This window comes from Felis catus, chromosome E3, assembly GCF_018350175.1.
Source record: "Felis catus isolate Fca126 chromosome E3, F.catus_Fca126_mat1.0, whole genome shotgun sequence".
NCBI classification, from domain to species: Eukaryota; Metazoa; Chordata; class Mammalia; order Carnivora; family Felidae; genus Felis; species Felis catus.
Genome location: NC_058383.1, coordinates 41343249 through 41358940, shown reverse-complemented (window position 1 = coordinate 41358940; position 15692 = coordinate 41343249). Strand labels below are relative to the sequence as shown.

The 15692-nt window shown below is 39.8% G+C and overlaps 1 protein-coding gene across 1 annotated transcript in view; it reads right to left on the bottom strand.

Annotated features, from left to right (window-relative positions):
* Nucleotides 1–13782: 13782 nt before the first annotated feature.
* IL9R (interleukin 9 receptor) overlaps nucleotides 13783–15692 on the bottom strand; it is a 45185-nt gene continuing 43275 nt past the window's right edge. The window contains exon 8 of the mRNA XM_045047383.1: nucleotides 13783–13939. Coding sequence (XP_044903318.1) covers nucleotides 13826–13939 — 114 coding nt within the window. The 3' untranslated portion in view covers nucleotides 13783–13825. The remainder of the gene's footprint in view (nucleotides 13940–15692) is intronic.

The window sequence follows — 15692 nt, the reverse complement described above, 5'->3', positions numbered from 1 at the left end:
GTACTTTTTAATTTTCTCTTCAACTTCTTCTTTCACCCATTAATTTTAATTTTAGTTTTTATTATTTACAATTTACACCCAAATTAGTTACCATATAGTGCAATAGTTATTTCTTGAGTAGATTCCTTAGTGCCCCTTACCCATTTAGCCCATCCTCCCCCACAAACCCTCCAGTAACCCTCTGTTTGTTCTCCATATTTATGTGTATGCTGTTTTGTACCCCTCCCTGTTTTTATATTATTTTTGTTTCCCTTCCATTATGTTCATCTGTTTTGTCTCTTAAAGTCCTCCTATGAGTGAAGTCATATGATTTTTGTCTTTCTCTGACTACTAATTTCACTTAGCATAATACCCTCCAGGTCAATCCATGTAGTTGCAAATGGCAAGATTTCATTCTTTTTGATTGCTGAGTAATACTCCATTATACACACACACACACCACATCTTCTTTATCCATTCATCCATCAGTGGACATTTGGGCTTCTTCCATATTGAGTTTTACTGTAATTTGGCTTTGGAGGCTTTTTGTTCATTGGGTGAAGTGAGCACAGCATATTTGCTTGCCCTTTACCAGAGTAGAGAGGGGGCCTCTAGGAGCCAAATCTCTTTCTGACCAATGAGATTCCAACTGGCTATTGTTGATAGTGATGCTATAATCATGGGGGTGCATGTGTCCCTTCTAAACAGCACACCTGTATCCCTCGGATAAATACCTAGTACTGCAATTGCTGTGTCATTGGGTAGTTCTCTTTTTAGCTTTTTGAGGAGCCTCCATACTGTTTTCCAGAGTGGCTGCACCAGCTTGCATTCCACCATTCAATTTTTAGTGGGATGTTCTTTAGTCTACAAGTATTGGTTATCTTTCCCAATTTTTTCTTGTGGTTGATTTTGAGTTTCATAGCATTGGGGTCTGAAAATATGCATGGTATGATCTCTATCTTTTTGTACTTGAGTACAAAGAAACATAAAATTATTTATGTTTAGAGTGTGAGTGGAGGAGGGGCAGAGAGAGAGGGAGACACAGAATCCGACGCAGGCCTCAGACTCTGAGCTGTCAGCACAAACCACGAATTGACCACCTGAGCTGAAGTTGGATGCTCAACTGACTGAGCCCCCAGGCACCCACTTTAATGAAATTTTAAATGATACCCTTCAAAGTGCACTTGCTACCTTGCAAACTCAGAGAAAGAAATGTGAAGAATCAGGAAGTGGTAAGGGTTGGCTGCTGAGTTTTACCGTAATTTGGCTTTGGAGGCTTTTTTTCATTGGGTGAAGTGAGCACAGCATATTTGCTTGCCCTTTACCACAGTAGAGAGTGGGCCTCTGGGAGCCAAACCTCTTTGTGACCAATAAGTTGGAATTTTACTGGGACTGCCAAAATGAGTTTTGTTATTTCAGGGACTACGAGTTATCTTTTATTTTCACAACTATGTAATTATCATATCATTCAACTATGCCCTCCAAGATATGTAGAAAATACCCAAATATAGTTGAGAGAGAAAGGGTGATAGCCAAAGTGTGTAATCCTTTCCCTTTTAAAAAAAAATATGTTTAAATTATTCTTTATGATTTTGTTTTTAATTTTAGTGAGGGTGGCATGCAAGCAGGGGAGAGGGGCAGAGGAAAAGAGAGAGAATCTTAAGCAGGAGTCACACTCAGTGTGGAGCCCAATACAGGTCTGGATCACATGATCCTACAATCATGACCTGACCCAAAATAGAGTCTGATGCTCAAATGACTGAGCCACCCAGGTGCTCCATAGTCTCTTTCTCGCTGAAGGCTGAATAGTGAGTTTTCAATGTGAATGGGGGGATAAACACACACACATACATATGTATACCACTAAGAAAGCCATTTTTTTTAAATATTTTTTCAACGTTTATTTATTTTTTTGGACAGAGAGAGACAGAGCATGAACGGGGGAGGGGCAGAGAGAGAGGGAGACACAGAATTGGAAACAGGCTCCAGGCTCTGAGCCATCAGCCCAGAGCCCGCCGCGGGGCTCGAACTCACCGCGAGATGGTGACCTGGCTGAAGTCGGACGCTTAACCGACTGCGCCACCCAGGCGCCCCTAAGAAAGCCATTTATGACTTGTTAGACATGAACTATTTTCCACCATCTTTGTCTTCTAGTTATATTCATGCCTCAAGGTCTTTGTTCATTGCAATGCACGATCTTGCTGTGTGAGGTACAAATTGTTGTGTGATCAGTTTTCCGTGAAAGTCTTTCCTCATATCTGCCTTAACCACAAGATGCAAATGTTGAATTCGAGGATGTAGAGCTAAGACCCTTGAGGTCCAATAACTGTCAACTAGAAGTTATATTTTCTGTTGGGGAGAAATCCCCATATGATGGCAATGACTTTGCATTGGTAAGGCAAAGAATACTTTCATGCCTTCATGCCCTTGCCCTTTTTCTGTCTCACCAAAATCAAGACTCAGGTCATGTGCACATTTATCAAGAAAACACTTTTTCTTTTTCCAGAAAATAAAAAGGCCCTGAAAGACAAGTGTAATGCATTGAGGTCTGTGAAAGCCACAAAGGAAGCAAAAGTCAAACAGCTGAAGGAGAAAGCACATAACCTGGAAGAATTCTATGAACAAAGAAAAGTGCCTACTAAAAGTAAGATGGGGGCGCCTGGGTGGCTTAGTCGGTTGAACGTCCGACTTCGGCTCAGGTCATGATCTCACGGTCCAATAACTGCTAGAACTGATAAATGAATTCAGCAATGTCACAGGATACAAAATCGTTGTACAGAAATCTGTTGCATTTCTAAACAATGAAGCAGTAGAAAGAGAAATGAAGAAAACAGTCCCATTTACAGTTGTACACCAAATAATAAGGTATCTACGAATAAATCTAACCAAAGTGGTGAGCGACCTATACTCTGAAAACTGTAAAAGAGTGATAAAAGAAATGAAGGATATTCCATACTCATGGATCAGAAGTACAAATTTCATGAAAATGTCTACACTTCCCAAAGCAACTGACACAATTAATGCAATGGCCATCAAAATAGCAACAACATTTTTCATGAAACTAGAACAGTCCTAAAATTTGTACGGAACCATAAAGACCACAGGCTTCAGAGTAAACAACATTTATGTGAAGTGATAATTATGGATGGCATTATGCCTCTGGATCTTCTCCAAAACACGGTAACTCTGGCCTAAGCATTTGAACAAATGGTAGACATATCCCAACCAGGGATCATTCTACAAAATACATTCTACAGATGTACCCTCAAAACTTTGCAGATTATGAAAAATATGGAAAAATCTAAACATCGTCATGGTCAAGTGGAGCCTAAGGAGACAGGATGACTGTAATGTGCCAGCTGGGATGAGTCTGGGACAGAAGAGGTTAAAACCGAACCAATCTGAATACAAATATAAACTTTAGTTAATACTACCATATCTCTTCGGGATATTGATTGTGATCATGTATCAACTCATAAGACATCAATAGTCAGAAAACAGTCTGATGTATGTGGAGACTCAATAATGTCTTCCCAATTTTTCTGGTAACTAGAAACCCAGCATGAATGAACAGATTATTAGTAATCATGGTTTTATGTTTTCAACACATAATATATGACTAGTTCTAGTATTAGTTACTAGTGATGGCCATGTACCTATTCTTGTTCTTACTATTGTGTAATTTAAATATCATTCATGGTACAGAAAACTGAATGCATGATATACACTTCATAGAAACATCTACTTGACATATTTTAAGATAACATATGTATATACCACTGTATTACGTGGTATGTAAATTAAGTGTTTTTTCTGATCTTGAACAAGCATGTCATTGAATGGCTTTCCATAAAGGTGGTTATCCTAGATAATGAATGATACTCAGATTTTACAGGATGTACTTCACATCATGCCTGAACATTGTCAAAAAAAAAAAAACAAAAAAGTACACACTGCCAGATGGATCATTGTGACTGGCTCACTTATTGTAAAGAATCCTTGCTTTAATATTTTCATGCATATTTTTAGCAGGAATACAAGAGAATGGAATATTTCCAAATCAAAGAGATATTCAAAGACTGGAAGAATGATACGGAGTTCAAAGGGTTTCAGAAGGAAAAGATGTGACCATGAAGTGGCAGTCACAGGCAAGCAGCTTTCTCTGGTCCACTTTGACAGGTTTTCAGGAGGGGACGTCCATCACAGCATGTGATCTACAAAAGGGTAAGACCCAGAAGTACCAGAGGGAAAGACAACGCTTTAGGAAGAGGTGACTTGGAAAGGGTGCTTCTGTGCATAAGTGATGGCTCAGGAACCTGGCTGGGGGTCCCTGGGTCAAAGATTTCAGAAGGCCAGCAATAACCCAGACTCACAAAGATCTTAGAGCCACAGAGTTGATCTTCATCTATGATTAGGAGATGGTCACAGTTTTACAGGATATGATCATCGGGCCGGCAGTAGATGGCTAAAATATTATTTAGGGCTATATTTTAATTTAAAAAAATGGATGTGTAAACATTTGGGTTTGGAATGTTAAGAAAAATCACAGGCCCATCATGGAGTTACTTATGCTAAGGACCCATGTCACTAAACCTAATTTCATTCCTGTAGGAATGTAACCTTTAACCAGTCAGCAAAGAATTTCCTAGTCAGTGCTGGAAATTTAACTGACAGACCACTGCCATTCCCCTCAGGGAGGAAATCTTGCCTAAATAAGATATTCCATGCCACTAAATTTGTTTTAAGTTTATTTTGCAAGAGACAGCACATGCAAGGGAGGGGCAGGAATAGAGGGAGAAAGAATTCCACGACAACGAGGTCATGATCTGAGCCAGGATCAAGACTCGGACACTTAACCAAGCCATCCAGACACCCCGAGAATGTGGAGTTTCAAAATTTAGCAGGCTTGGCTGGGATATAGCCCTAGGAGCACTGGCCTACTCCTTGAGAGAAGGCAGCAAATTACTTGCAGGCAGATGGCATGGAAACAGTGATCTGTACATTTCCTGGTGTACACAGTGGAGAGATTATACACTGATCATGGAGAGCATCCCTGAGAGGCAGTGTTTACAACAAGGGGACAAAGGAGCTAGGACAGAGGAGCTGGGTGGCGCCATTTTCCTCCTCTTCCCCACAGCATAAACAGAGCCATCTGCTGGAAACAGTTCCATCCCCACACTGGCTGCCTAAGCTGCTTACACCAACCCCACATTCCTGTGCTCTGGTGAGACTGGCCTTCTAGGTCAATCAGGCTTGCCTCAGTCCCAATGGAGGTGTCCCCTTCTGGTTCACCAGAAGCCCATGACCACACCACCTCTCTTGATTAGACAGTTCCGCAGGGCTTCACTTTGAGTGGCAGTCGTTTCAAGTCTCATTTAACGAGCAGATGGGAGCAGACCTAGATAAAACTCAGCACATTCTGGCCAAGGACCATACATTGCCCATACAACTGGCCTGAAGAATAGTGCAGCAAGGACACAAAACAATGCATGCAACACACACCACAGACACTCCCTGATGTGCCAGGCCCTGGACACTAGATGACTTCCTCTTCATAAAGCCATTCATCTCACAGGCAGGTAACACAATGAGCTTTGGTAACACAGAGAAGCAAATAGCCAAAATTCCAAGACAAGAGGAATGCATCCCAAATGAAAGAACAAGATAAGGTCATAACCAGAGAAATGGAAGGAACACTTCCAAACTCATTCTATGAGGCCAGCACGGCCTTGAGTCCAAACTGGACAAAGACCCCACCAAAAAGGAAAACTACAGACCAATTTCCCTGATGAACCTGAATGTAAAAATTCTCAACAAAAAACAGCAAACCGGATCCAACAATACATACAAATAATTATTCACCATAATGAATTGGATTTATTCCTGGGATGCACAACCGATTCAATATCTGCAAATCAACTGATGTGACACATCACATTGATAAAAGAAAGGATAACAACCACATGATCCTCTCAATAGATGCAGAAAAAGCATTTGACAAAATGCAGCATCCTTTCTTGATGAAAAAAAAAGCACTCATGAAAGGAGGGATAGAGAGATCTTGCCTCAATATCAGTATGTCCAGATACAAAAGTCCCACAGCTAATGTCATCTTCAATGGGGAAAAACTGAGAGCTTTCCCCCTAAGGTCAGGAACACGACTGGGATGTCCTCTCTCACCACTGTTACTCAACATACTGTTGGAAGTCCTAGCCTCAGCAATCAGACAACAAAAAGAAATACAAGGTGTCCAAATTGGCAAGAAGGAGTCAAAGTTCCCCTCTTCGCAGACATGATACTTTCTATGGAAATCCAAAGACTCCATGGAAAAACTCTTAGGACTGATACAGGAATTCAGGAAAGTCTCAGGATATAAAATCAATATACAGAAATTGATTGTATTTCTATATACCAATAATCAGCAGAGAGAAATCTAGGATTGATATACTTTACAACTGCACTGAAGAACATAAAATACCCAGGGATAAACCTAAACCAAAGAGGTTAAAGATCAGTACACTTAAAACAACAGATGGAAGCCTGGGTTGCTCAGTCAGTTAAGCGCTGACTTCAGCTCAGGTCATGATCCCTCACTTGTGGGTTCAAGTCCCGCTATGGGCTCTGTGCTGGAAGCTCAGAGCCTGGAGCCTGCTTCCGAGTATGTGTCTCTCTGTCTCTCTGCCCCTCCCCTGCTCATGCGCTCTCTCTTTCTCTCTGTCGCTCTGTCTCAAAAATAAACATTAATAAAATAAAGGAACAAACCATACAACATCTACGAAAGAAACTAAAGAAATACAAAGAAATGGAAAAACATTCCATGCGCATGGATTAGAAGAACAAATATTGTTAAAATATCATTACTATCCAAAGCAATCGACACATTCAATGCAATCCTTACCAAAATAACAACAGCATTATTTGTAGGGAGCCAGAAAAGACCCCAAATAGCCAAAGTCGTGTTGAAAAAGAAAACAAAGCTGGAGACATTACAATTCTGGACTCTATGGTGTATTAGAAAGCCACAATCATCAAGACAGTATGGTACAGGCACAAAAACGGACACAGACATCATTGGAACAGAATAGGGAACCCAGAAATGGGTCCTCAAACATATGGCTGAGTAATCTTTGATAACGCAGGAAAGAATATCCAATGGGAAAACAAAAGTCTCTTCAGCAAATGGTACTGGGAAAACTGGACAGTGAGAAGAATGAACCTGGACTATGTTCTTAAACCACACACACACATACACACACACCTCAAAATGGATGAAAGATCTAAATGTAAGAAAGGAACCATCAAAATCCTAGAGGAGAAAAGAGGCAATCTACCTCCTTGATCCTGGCCACAGCAACTTCTTGCTTGTCATGTCTCTGAAGCAAGGGCAATAAAAACCAAAATGAACTATTGAGACATCAAGATAAAAAGCTCTGCACAGCAGAGGACACAATCAGCAAAACTAACAGGCAACTGAATGAAATGGGAGAAGATATTTGCAGGTGACATATCAGATAAAGGGTTAGTATCCAAAATCTAAAAAGAACTTATCACACTCAACACCCAAAAACCAAATAATCCAGTGAAGAAATGGGCAAAAGACATGAAGAGACACTTTAACAAAGATGACATCCAGAATGGTCACACATGAAAAGATGCGCAATCTCACTCATCATCACTGAAATACACATCGAAACCACAATGAGATATCCCCTCACACCTATCAGAATGGCTAAAATTAACATCTCAGGAAAGGACAGATGTTGGCAAGGATGCAGGGAAAGGGAATGTTTTTGAAATGCTGATGGGATGCAAAGTGGTGTAGCCACTCTGGGAAATAGTATGGAGATTCGTCAAAAAACTAAAAATAGAACTACACTAGGACCCAGCAATTGCACTACTAGGTATTTATCCAAAGGATACACTAATGCTGACTCGAAGTGGCACATGCACTCCAATGTTTATAGCAGCATTATCAACAATAGCTAAATTATGCAAAGAGCCCAAATGTCCATTGATAGATGAATGGATAAAGAAGATGTGGTATATTCATACAATGGAATATTACTCGGCGATCAAAAACAATGAAATCTTGCTATTTGCAACAACGTGAATGGAACCTTACTTTATTATGCTAAGCAAAATATGTCAGAGAAAGACACATGTCATATGATTTCTCTTCTGTGGAATTTAATACAACTGATGAACGTAGTGAAAGGAAAACAAAAATAAGATACAGAGAGGGATTCAAACGATCTAAGAGACTCTTAAATACAGAGAAGAAACTCAGGGTTTCAGGAGGGTTACTGAATAGGGGTATGGGCTAAATGGGTGATGGGCATTACGGGCAGCACTTGGGATGAGTATTTGGGTATATTTTGTACTTGACGGATCACTAAATTCTGCTGAAACTGTATTCGACTATAAGGTAACTAACTTGGGCTTAAATTTAAAAAAGAAGAAATATTAAAAAGAAGTAAAGAAATGTACTACCGGTCAAAAGAAAGGAATATTTAAATCGGGCTCTTTGAGTGGAAGTGAAAGACTAAAAGTGTTACAGACAAGAAAGGATCAGAGAAAACATCAAGAAACAATGGCAAAACAACTAGTAGAATGGCACTCAATATATACCTATCAATAATCACTCTGAATGTTCGTGGACTAAATGCTCCAATAAAAAGACATTGGATAGGGTGTCAAAATGGACAAAACAAACAAACAAAAACAACATCTATCTAGATGCTGCCTACAAAGCCTTATTTGGACTTAAGTCACCTGCACATTTAAAGAGAGGGAATGAAGAAACATTTATGCCAATAATGTCAAAAGAAAACCAGTAGCAATACTTATATCAGGAAAAATAAACTTTAAAACCAGGCTCTATTTTGGTACCCTTTGGGTAAATACCTAATAGTGACATCGCATGCACCCAGTATTTATAGCAGCATTAACAGTAGCCAAACTATGGAAAAGCCCAAGTATCCATCAATAGATGAAGGTATAAAGTTGTGGTGTGTGGGTGTGTGTGTGTGTGCGCGCACGCGTATACATATGTATACACATATCTATGTTCATATATACATATATACGTATATACAATGAAATATAACTCAGCTTCAAGAAGAATGAAATCTTGCCATTGGCAACAATGTGTATAGAGCTAGAATGTATTATGCTAAGTGAAATATGTCAATCAGAGAAAGACAAATATATGATTTCACTCATGTGGAATGTAAGAAACAAAACAGATGAAAACATCGGAAGGGGGCAGGAAAAGAGAAGAGTGGTAACAAACCACATGAGTCTCTTAATGTTAGAGGAAAAAAAAAGTGAAAGTTGATGGAGGGAGATGGGTCAGCGCTGGGCTAGATGTGGGACGAGTATTAAGGAGAGCGCTTGTTGTGATGAGCACTGGGTGTTGTATGTAAGGGATGAATCACCGAATTCTACTCTCGAATCCGAGAGTGCACTGTATGTCAACTAAGACTTAAATAAAAATAAATAAATAAATAAATAAATAAATAAATAAATAAATAAATAAATAAATAAAGCTATAATAAGAGATGAAGACGGACACTATCTCATACTAAAGGGGACGGCCAAACAAGAACATCCAATCATTGTAAATTTTGATGCACCCAACATGCGATCACCAAGTACATAATACATTTAACAACAACCATAAAGGAACTCATTTATAATAATATAACGATAGTAGAGGACTTTAACACATCAGTCACATCAATGGACAGAACCTGTAAACAGAAAATCAACAAGGAAACAATGGCTTAGAATGACACACTGGACCAGCCAGGTTTAACAGATATATTCAGCACACTCCATACTAAAAAGGCAGAGTACACATTCTTTTAAAGTGCACATGGGGCATTCTCCAGAACTGATCACATTCTAGCTCACAAATCAGGCTTCAAGAGGTACCCAAAGACAGAGATCAGACCAAGCATCTTTTCTGACCACAAAGCTAGGAAACTTGAAGTCCACCACAAAAAAGCGGGGGGGGGGGGGGGGGAAGGGGGGAAAGGCCACAAATAAAGGGAGGTTAAATAACATGCTACTAAATGAATGAGCCAAACAGGAAATCACTGAGAAAATACACTGAAACAAATGAAAATGAAAATACACTGGTAAAAACCTTTGGAATGAGACAAAAGCAGTCTACAATGGAAGTATATAGCAATACAAGCCTACCTTAAAGAGCAAGAAAAATCTCAAACAATCCTAACTTACAACTAAAGGAATGAGAAGAACAGCAGAAGGAAGGAAATAATAGAGATTAAGGCAGAAATAAGGAATATAGAAACCAAAAAGACACTAGACCAAATCAATGAAACCAGGGGCTGGTTCTTAGCAAGCAGTAATCAACTTGAAAACCTCCTAGGCAGACTTTTCACAAAGAAGAGAGAAAGGACTCAAGTAAATAAAATCACAAGAAAGGAGAAATAAGAGTCAACACCACAAAAATATAATTAGAAGATAATACTATGAAAAACTATATGCAACAAATTGGACACTCTGAGAAAAAAGGACAAATTCCTAGAAACACACAAACTACCAAAACTGAAACAGGAAGATACATAAAATCTGAAAACAGAAAGAAATCAAATCAGTAATTAAAAAAATCTCCCCCCAAACACAAGAGTTCAGGGCTACATGGCTTCACTCATGAATTCTACCATCCATTTAAAGAAGAGGTAATATGTATTCTCCTCGAATTATTACAAAAAATAAAAAAGAAGGAAAACGTACAAATTCATCTTACGAGGCCATCATTACCCTGATACCAAAACCAGATAAAGCCTCTACTAAAACTTAAAGCTGCAGCGGCACCTGTGTGGCTCAGGTGGTTTACTGTCCAACTCTTAATTTCAGAATAGGACATTATCTTGTGGTGCGTGGGTTCCAGTCCCACATTGGACCTGCCATGACAGTGTGGGGCATGGCCAGGATTCTCTCTCTCCCTGTCTCTCTGCCCCTACCTCACTTTTATGTACTCTAAGTAAAGAAATAAACATTTAAAAAAATGTTAAAAAATTTTTTAATAAAACTGCAGACCAATAGCCTGATGAGTATGTATGCACAAATTCTCATTAAAATACCTTCAAATTAAAGTCAACAATACATTAGTAGAATCATTTACCATAATCAAGAGGGATATATTCCTGGGCTGCAAGGGTGGTTCCACATTCACAAATCAACATAATGCACCACAGTAGTAGAAGAAAGGATATGAACAATATGATGCTTTCAACAGATACAGGAAAACCATTTGACAAAATGTCACATCCATTCATGATAAAAACCCTCAGCAAAGTACACTGATACTCAACCTACCTGCAAATAATAAAGGTCATCTAGGAAAAACCCACAGCTCATCTCATCCTCAATGGGGAAAAATTGAAAGTTTTTCCTCCAAGGTCAGGGACAAGACAGGGATGACCCCTCTCACCACTGTTATTCCACATAGTACGGCAAACCCTCGCCACAGCCATCAGACAACAAAAAGAAATAAGAGACATCCAAATCGGCAAGGAAGAAGTAGCACTTTCACTATTTGGAACTGACATGATGTGCTCTATAAAAAACATGAAAGACTCCCTTAACAATTGCTAGAATTGATATATGAATTTGACAAGTCACAATATTCAGAAATCAATGTACATAAATGTATTGCATTTCTATACACGAATCATGAATTAACACAGAGAGAAAGTAAGGGATCAATCCCATTGACAGGTTCACAAATACCACAAGATACCAGGAATATACCTAACCAAAGAGGTGAAAGACCTATACTCTAAAGGCTATGAAACACTGATGAAAGAAATGGAAGAGGACACAAAGAAAAGGAAATACATTTCATGTTCATGGATGGGAAGAACAAAACACTGTTAAAATGTCTACGCTCCTCAAAACAATCTGCACATGTAATGAAATACCTATCACACTAACAAAAACATTTGTCAAAGAACTAGAACAAATAATCCCAAAATTTGTATGGAACGACAAAGACTCCAAACAGCCAAAACAAACTTGAAGAAGAAAACTAAAGCTGCAGACATCACACTTCCAGACTTTAGGTTATATTACAAAGCTGTACTGAATATAACAGTATGGTACCAGCAAACAAAAACAACAAAAATACAGACGCAGACATCAATAGAATGGAAACCCAGAAATGAATTCACACCTATATGGTCAATTAATTCTCAACACAGCAGGAAAGTATATCCAATGGAATAAAAAAAGATAGTCTTGGGACACATCGGTGGCTCCAAAGCATGTGATTGTGGATTCAGCTCAGATAATGATCTCAGGGCAGTGCAGAGCATGCGTGGGATTCTCTCTCTCCATTTCTCTCTGCCCCTCTTCTGCGTGCTCTCTCTCTCTCAAAAATAAATACATAAACTTTAAAAAAGTCTCCTCAACATATGGTTTTGTAAAAACTAGACAGCAACCTGGAAAACAAAACAAAAACAACAACGGACCACTTCCTTACAACATACACAAAAATAAATCCAACACGGATAAATACCTATGTGTGAAACCTGAAACCATAAAAATCCCAGAGGATACCTAACACAGGCAGTATCTTATTTGACTTTGTCTGCAAACGTCTTTGTAGATATATCTCCTGAGGTAAGGGAAACACAAGCAAAAATAATGGTACTTCATAAAAATAAAAAGCTTCTGTCACCAAGGAGATAGTCAACAAAACTAAAACACCTACAAGAATAATATTTGTAAACGACATCTGATAAAGGGTTAGTGTCCAAAATATATAAAGTTATACAGCACCTAAGAAATGAAAAATCCAACTAAAAATGGGCAGACGACATGAATGGGCATTTTCCCAAGGAAGATATACACATAGCCAAGAGACACATGTAAAGATGCTCAACATTACTCATCTTCAGGGAAACACAATTCAAAACTACAATGAGATAACACATGACATCTGTCAGCATGACTAAACTCAATGAATAATGAAACAGCAGGTGTTGCAAGGATAAGGGGAAAGAGAAACCCTCTTGCACTGTGGGTAGGAATGCAAACAGGTGGAGCCACTCTGGAAAACATCATGGAGATTTGTTAAAAAAAAAAAATGGAAATAGAACTGCCTTACAATCCAGCAATTTCACTACGAAGTATTTCCACAAAGAATACAAAAATAATTCTTCAAAGGGATACATGCACCCTGATGTTTACACCAGCATTTTCTACAACAGCCAAATTACGGAAACTGCCCGAGCATCCATCAACTGATGAATAAACTGAGATGTAGTGTATGGAATGTAATATTATTTAGCCATAAAAACATGAAATCTTGTCATTGGCCACGAGGTGGATGGAGCGAGAGAACGTTATACTGGGTGAAATAAGACTGTCACAGAAAGACAAATACCAGATGATTTCACTAACACATGGAAATGAAACAAAACAAGGTGGGGGGTGGGGGGAGACAGTGACAAACAGGCTCTTAACTTGGAAACAAACTGAGGGCTTCCACAGCGAGATGGGGAATGGGTGAAACAGCTGCTGGGGATTAAGAAAGCACCTGGGATGAGCACCGGGTGACGTGTTGAAGTGTTGCTCTATATTGTACACCTGAAACTGATATTACACTGTGTTTTTACTCACTGGAATTTACAGTAAAAGATAACATAAGGTTAATGAGACTTACCTACCAGGTTTTCTGTAGTTTTCAATCACTTCACTAGGTTGGAAAAATAACCATGAAATTGTTTAAAAAGCATGTATGATGTGGGGGACAGTTTGTGCCCTTACCTCGGTCTCTGGTTCCAGCAGGACTCGGAAAGTGGGTCCCAGCTCATTCTTCTAGAAGGTCCTGAGATGAGCATTCCATGTATTCACGTCCTAACTGAATGCAGCTCCCGTTCTTCTGAATTTCTGTCAGGGTTTCTTCCCGGAAACAAGCCCGAATCTGGAACAAACCATCGACTGCATCTATGAGGTGATGTCGTGGGACCCCGCAATCCATGAGTCCTTTAGTAAAATATGTCTTGTTCAAATACTGTCTGGGAAGGGGAGGAATGAAACATGGGGACAGCCCAGAAAATGCAAGGGCCTGTGGTGCTCAGCAACCAGCTTGCCCAGGGAAGCCACCCAGCGCCCCCTCCTCAGCACTCAGTACAACAAGGCAGCTTCTCTCTGGTGACTCAGGAGATGCCAAGTTGCTGCAAAACTCCCAAGGTCTCCCCTGGGGTGGGCGGCAGAACGCGCTGGAAACGCAGCTCTGCTCTCTGTCCTGAGGCAGCGGCAGAGGACCTGTGTCCTCTGGGAGCAACAGCAACCCTTCCTGCTCTGAGGTTTCCTGGGTCAGAAAAGCCAATGATGCGCCCTCTGCTGGCCATCACTGCCCAGGCAGAGGAAACCGCCCTCCCGGTGTGTGGTGCTCGAGCTCTCTCTGCTGGCCACCATGGGAATTCCTGCAATGTTGAAAGCCCTGGTCGCTCAGCTGAGGGATCGAAGGTGCTCTGAGCAACCCAGCCTGTTCTCCACATTGGGAAGGGTCTTAGTGACAGGGCCTGGAACATAAAAAATCTTTTCCTTCTCCTTTCTTGTGAGTGAAGAATGAAACCGAATTTATTAATGTAATGACATCCTTTGTAATGCTTTATGTAACGTTCCCAGAAAAATAGACCAGCAATTTACACATGCTGAACAAGAGGTCATCATGTTTACCACCATAGTGTTTAGGTTAGATAAAGAATTAACACCTTTGAGAGAGAGATACCAGCTTCCAGCTATGGAATGAATGAGTCCTAGGGATACAAGGGACAGCCAATGGAAGAGAGTCCATCCTGTAATAATACTGTTGCATGCTTCTACATGATAGCTACACTTGTGCTGAAGTACAACATAATTTATAGACATATGGAATAACTACAATGTATGCCTGAAATTAATACAACAAATGTGTGAACAATAAACTATCATTTCTGGGGCGCTTGGGTGGCTTAGTCAGTTAAGCGTCCGACTTCCACCCAGGTCATGATCTTGCAGTCCATGAGTTTGAGCCCTGCGTCAGGCTCTGTACTGACAGCTCAGAGCCTGGAGCCTGCCTCAGATTTGGTGTCTCCTGCTCTCTCCACCCCTTCCCCGCTCAGGCTCTCCCCAAAAAAAGAAAAACAGAAACATTATATATTAAAAAATCATTCCTAATTTAGAATCTGTGAAATTCCACTTACACCAGATTCTCTAACATCACCATCTTGATGTTGAAAGCTTACCTGAAAAGTCACTAATGATATCTTTGATGACACATACATGACAAGGTCAGAATGCAACTTACAGGGAGCTACACATCTGTTATGAATTTACTGTATTTATCCTTGGCTAATATTTCTAATGAAATGTGCGTTAGGGATACAGATGCATAAAATAATGTCCATTGGTCATATAGGTCAAATTCCTATAGGACCATTATGCCTTCAATTACTAATTGCCATCTCTTCAGAATTAAAGCTGGGAGAAGAAAATGTCTTTGAATTTGATGTAAGAGAAGACTATGGTGTTTTAAAGGGTTCACCTACCATCTGGCATCCTCAGTTTGGCAGTGGACAGGAGGATAGAAACCCATGATCTTGATGCACACCGCTAGTTCCAGAGGGAGAATATGGACCTTTTTGTCAAATACTTTTTATCAATATCAGCAGTTCAACTCTGCCAGGTCC